The sequence below is a fragment of the Notothenia coriiceps genome, unplaced genomic scaffold (assembly GCF_000735185.1).
Source record: "Notothenia coriiceps isolate Sejong01 unplaced genomic scaffold, NC01 NC01_scaffold00020741, whole genome shotgun sequence".
In the NCBI taxonomy this organism is placed as follows: Eukaryota; Metazoa; Chordata; class Actinopteri; order Perciformes; family Nototheniidae; genus Notothenia; species Notothenia coriiceps.
The window spans coordinates 141,293-146,390 of NW_011353442.1; the positions used below are offsets into that span (position 1 = coordinate 141,293).

The following is a 5,098-nucleotide window of genomic DNA, read 5'->3' on the forward strand; positions in this document are numbered from 1 at the left end:
GTGTGTGTGTGTGTGTGTGTGTGATTAGGATTGGTGTGAGTCAAGAATTGTGTCGCTGAAGGCCACATTGTATCTCTGTGTGTTCTGGAGAGGAAGTGCTGGTACAGGCGTGTTTCAGAACCAATTCCTCTTCGCCTCTGTTCGCGTTAGGGCCGCCTGCAGGTCCTCAGCGGTGTGTGTGTGTATCTTTAGAGAATGCGCGAGGGCTTTGTGCAGCTCCTCAGGGGCGAACATGTCGAGGCGCAGCAGAGAGTCCACCAGCTGCGAGCGAGCGTTGCCGATGAATGAGTGTGACAAGAAAGGCGCGAGGCCCCCCCCGTTTTTCGTGTTGTAGAGAGGGACCCTGACCATTCCCAGAACCTGGACAGAGACAGCGTTGGTGAGGAACAGATCATGAGGTAAATGGCTTAGTCCCACTGGAAGGAAAAGGACACATACCTCCTGTCCATGATCTGTTGCAGTGGATGCAGCCTCTTTCTCCACCTCCTTTATCTGCTCCTCCTCCATCTTCTTCACATAGAAGTGGGTTATAAGACGGGAGGTGGAGGAGGAGGAGGAAGCAGGGGCATGGCAGCAGTCCACATGATCTTCTGCCGATATAGGAAGAGCAACGCCCAGCTCTTCCAACAACTCCCTGCTAAGCCCCGCCTCCAGGGTCTCCTCTGAAGGGTTAACATACCTGAGGTGTGGGACATGGGGTCAAGGGTCAGGATGAGATTAGAAAGTCAATAAACAATGTCATCTGTATTGCTCTCCAGAGACTCCTCGGTGCAGGAGTAAATAAATCAAGCTGATTGAAAAGATAATTTAATTTTAAAACCCCAAACACAAGTGCTTCTTTAAGTTACAAGGAAGTCTAATTAAAGGGGCCCTAACATGTTCATATTCAGGTTCATATCAGTATGTTGTGGCTCTACTGTGACATGTCTCCATGCTTTAATGCTTAAAAAGCTCTTTACTTTCCTCATACTGCCTGTTCTGCAGCACCTTTTTTCACCCTCTGTCTGAAACCAGAGCCCAGTCTGCCCTGATTGGTTATCTGGCTGGTTCTGTTGTGATTGGTCAACGGTTACTATCAAGACGCTACCACGTTCAAGCAAAAAACGTATTCATGTTAAACACCATTCTAGTTCTGCATGCTAATATTCATGCTTATTACCACTAAACCCCCACAGCTGACACTGTTTGAGGTAAACAACTAACAATGTAGATTTGTTATACTTGGTGCAAACACAGTATAATAATAGAATTAAAAAGTAAGACACTGTGTATGTATTGTGTAAGAATGGGACGGTGCTGTTTCTGACCCTTCTTCATTGATTTTGCATATTTCTTCATAATTTCTCAGACATTTCTTCACGTCTTGTTACATAATTTCACTGTGTTGGCGAATCGTGCCTGAGAAATGTTGGCAGTGACTACTGTGAATTCACAGACACAAAAGCACAAGTGATTCATATAAAGATGAATTAAGCAGAACCTGTCTGGCAGTTGCAGTTGTTTTTGTTCTTTATATGGCAAGATCAAGCACCTTGCAGAAGACAGTGTCATGCATATTTTCTCATCTTTTGTTCATTGGAGTATTCCAGACACAGTGAGTGCATGTTTGTTCAAGTTTACATCTTTTGATCTGTGAAGCAAACAAGAGATCTACAAAGCTAAGCTAAACATACCTGTGTGTGCACATAAAAGGATGAAACAAAAGCAGCACCAGGAAAGACTCACCCCCCAGGGAAACCCAGCAGACCGTCAAAGCGCATCTGCATCTGCAGTGGGAAGTGACAGAGGCTGTTATACACTCACACACTGATGCATACACAAAGAGAGGCAGAGGTGCTTTGTCAAAAACACCCTGGTTTGGAGAAACACGCAGGAGTACAAGCAGGGAGCTAAGCGGTGTACTGCTGTAAAGGGGGGCAGCAATAAAACATTTCTCAGCCACCTAAAAAATGTCATTATCGGATTATGTATGTTATATGAATACTATTTATTTTATTGGTCCACCTTGCACCAGACTCTATTAACACAAACTGCTATTTAATGTTGCAGAACAAAGGAGTTGCTATTCTAATGCTACATTAATCTTTTCTGGATATTTGGTTTTTACCCCATGTCAATTCTTGTATAAACTGACCACCCCTGACAAAGTGACATATTTTATGGATATTTCATGTTTTTTTCTTTTCCCTAACAATTAACCTTTTTTGTGCCCTTTTGGTTGTCTTAGCTGCGTACTTTCTAAAGCAAGACAAGTCTGTTTACCAGAAGTAAGGCTTCTAAGTCTATACCCAATGCTTGAATTTGGCCGGTACTCACCGGTACGCAGTACCGGGACTACTGATTTTTACCCATCTGTGTACTGTTACTTCTTACTGCGTACCGGCACCTCATGACGCATCTAGGTACGCATATTTGTTGTATGATTCCCCTGTGTCCTCCCAGGCAGCTCCATTGATTCCCTCTCTCCTTGCCTGCTGAAAGATGCATGAGTGTACTCAGGGACGAGGAGTCATTTAACCAGCCGCCAGTAGGAGTCAGGCTTTAGCCATATCCATTACATTGCATTTAGCTGACGCTTTTATCCAAAGCGACTTACAATAAGTGCATTCGACTAGGAAGATACAACCTTGAAGAAAACAGAATCATATAAGTACATCAGGTTTCATAGAGCCAAACATTTCAAGTGCTACTCAACTGGCTTTAGATAAGCCAGACCTTTATTAGTATATAAGTGCTTTGTTAGTGATTCAATCGCTCGAAGTGGAGTCTAAAGAGATGAGTTTTCAGTCTGCGCCGGAAGATGTGTAAGCTTTCTGCTGTCCTGATTTCAATGGGGAGCTCATTCCACCATTTTGGAGCCAGGATAGCAAACCCACAAGTTTTTGCTGATGGGAACTTGGGTCCCCCTCGCAGTGCGGGTGCAGCGAGCTGTTTGGCTGATGCAGAGCGGAGTGCACGTGCTGGGGTGCCTTTCATACTTTTTAAGTACAGTGAGCCTTTCTAAAATATACAGTAAAGAGACAAACCCACCAGCATTATAGGATATACTATATGACCTGATGAAGGCACATGTATAGGCTACGTCATGTTCTCTATGAGAGCCCCGGACACCTCCCTGATTAGTCGTGGAAAAACATGCAATTTCTGAACGTTACAGTAAATATTCTGTTTGTTTTTTAAAAACGTTATATATAAAAATGTTGGTTTCTTTACAGATATTAATTAATGACTGAGAAAAAGGCAAACTGTATTCATTTTGTATACGTTTTCTCACACCCCTTGCGACCCCACCGTGAAGCCCCTTGTGGGGATTGGGATCTCCAGCTTTGGAAACAGTGTTTTAAGTTAATATAAAAATCACCAAAGTCACACAATAACACAGACACATGAACCGATTTAGGCAGGGTGAGACCAGCGACTCCAGTGTTCCTGAAAATCAAAATGGCTCTTTTTGTAAATGGAAAAAAGAGAACATAGAGAACACTGACTATGGATAAGTGTGTCATATAAGCCTAGATCCAACACTTCAAGCTATCCCTTTAAACACACACACACACACGCGGCTTTTCCTCACCAGTATGATATGTCTGATTGGAATTCTCCCAAACAGCTGAGTTTTCGTGTCACAGTAGAGCATCACGTGACACGCATGCCTGCAGCCTGAGCACGACAACGCCCCAGCCCTGGACAGCTGTCCACTCGCCATCTGCAAGTTCACACAGAAACACAGAGCAGAATTACAGTCACAGTTCACTGCTCAATGATCATTATGCATGGCTGCCCCCTGTAATGTGCTGCCAATGTGACATCATCCAAGTACCCCCTCCCCCCTCCATCGTTTGCTAACCTGACTGAAACTGGTTAGCTTAAAGGGCTGTAGGTTTATATGCTGAAAAGCTTATGCCTTATGGAATGCTATCAATGCTATGCAGCAGAACCAGGAAGCTATCAGGAAGATCTTTGTGACTTTTATTAAAACAGCTTTGGCTCCCTCTGCTGGTGTGGAGGGGGGAGGGGGGTCCGTCCCGAACTGACCTTTCATTAGCAGAGTCCAGCTGGCAGAGTCCAATATTTCCATATGTATTTCTTATTCTAATGTTGAATATTGTATTAACTGTAAGTTTAAAATGTTATTTTTAGTCAGTGTGTATCTTATTCTTCGTCTCATAGACTTCGAAACAATTCTATATTTTCACAGAATGGCAATCACAATAATGCTTTTTTGTAAAGCAATCAGGTAATCCAAAAATATATTTTATACTTTCTACAGATTTCCTTTTTTCTCAATTTTTTAGCACTCAAAATATGTACTGTTGAATTTCTAATGTCGTGATATTTATCCAACGGATATGATCAAATATCAAGTAATTGTAATAAATATGAAATACAGTAGCAAGTGGATATTCCATCTCTTCAAGATATTTCATTATAAACAAGTCTAGAGATGGATGCTCTTTCTGTGATTTTGGTGAAACTTTTTTAACATTTTGTTAACTCTTATATGTTTTTATGATGTCTGCAGTGCAGTTCAGAAAAAAACGGTCTGATATGTTGAACATCTTATGAGCCACACATGTTAGCTGTCAAATAAATGCTTCTTACCCACATACTTCAACAACAAAGTGCTGTCTCATTCTTCAATCAGCATTTTTGAGCCCAGTGGCAGTACTAGATTATAAACCTTTTGGTAACGTAATGAGCGCTGAGCTCCAGTGCAGCTCTGGAGAGTATAAACAACTTCTCTTCAAAATGTCGTCAGGATATTTTACATGACATTTTACAAAGCATGTTTAGGTTAGTTCATCTGGGAATTGTTGTTCAATTTGTGTGGGTTCCAGCGCATGTGGGTATTAGAGAGAATGAAGTAGTGGATCAACTGGCAAAATGTGGTTTGAAAGCAAACCAGATTGATATTATGGTACCCATCAGTAGAGCAGAAGTCAAATCTTTTACAAAAGTGGTTATCAAGCAACAATGGCAAAAACTATGGGAAAGTAACACCAAAGGAAGACATTTATATCAGATACAAAGGGAAGTAGGAACAGGAAGCACTTGGGGGAGTAGTAGAAGAGAACAGAGCATTAACAGCAGGATAAAA

At 42.0% G+C, this 5,098-nt stretch overlaps 1 protein-coding gene across 1 annotated transcript; it reads right to left on the reverse strand.

The window, feature by feature from the left end:
• Positions 1 to 3,942, reverse strand: LOC104952901 (U8 snoRNA-decapping enzyme). Its single transcript, XM_010779808.1, has 5 exons — positions 3,848 to 3,942; positions 3,575 to 3,706; positions 1,726 to 1,766; positions 439 to 679; positions 1 to 360 (listed from the first exon to the last, which is right to left on the reverse strand). Exons 2-5 carry the CDS (start codon positions 3,704 to 3,706, stop codon positions 115 to 117), a joined length of 660 nt encoding a protein of 219 aa, XP_010778110.1. The 5' UTR covers positions 3,848 to 3,942; the 3' UTR covers positions 1 to 114.
• Between the last annotated feature and the right edge of the window lie 1,156 nt (positions 3,943 to 5,098).

Coding starts and splice junctions, on each gene's coding strand:
- LOC104952901 (XM_010779808.1), bottom strand. CDS start 3,706: ATGGCGAGTGGACAGCTGTCCAGGGCTGGGGCGTTGTCGTGCTCAGGC. Junction 1,767..3,574: donor CAATCAGACATATCATACTG/GTGAGGAAAAGC, acceptor TTCCCACTGCAG/ATGCAGATGCGCTTTGACGG. Junction 361..438: donor CAACAGATCATGGACAGGAG/GTATGTGTCCTT, acceptor GTCTCTGTCCAG/GTTCTGGGAATGGTCAGGGT.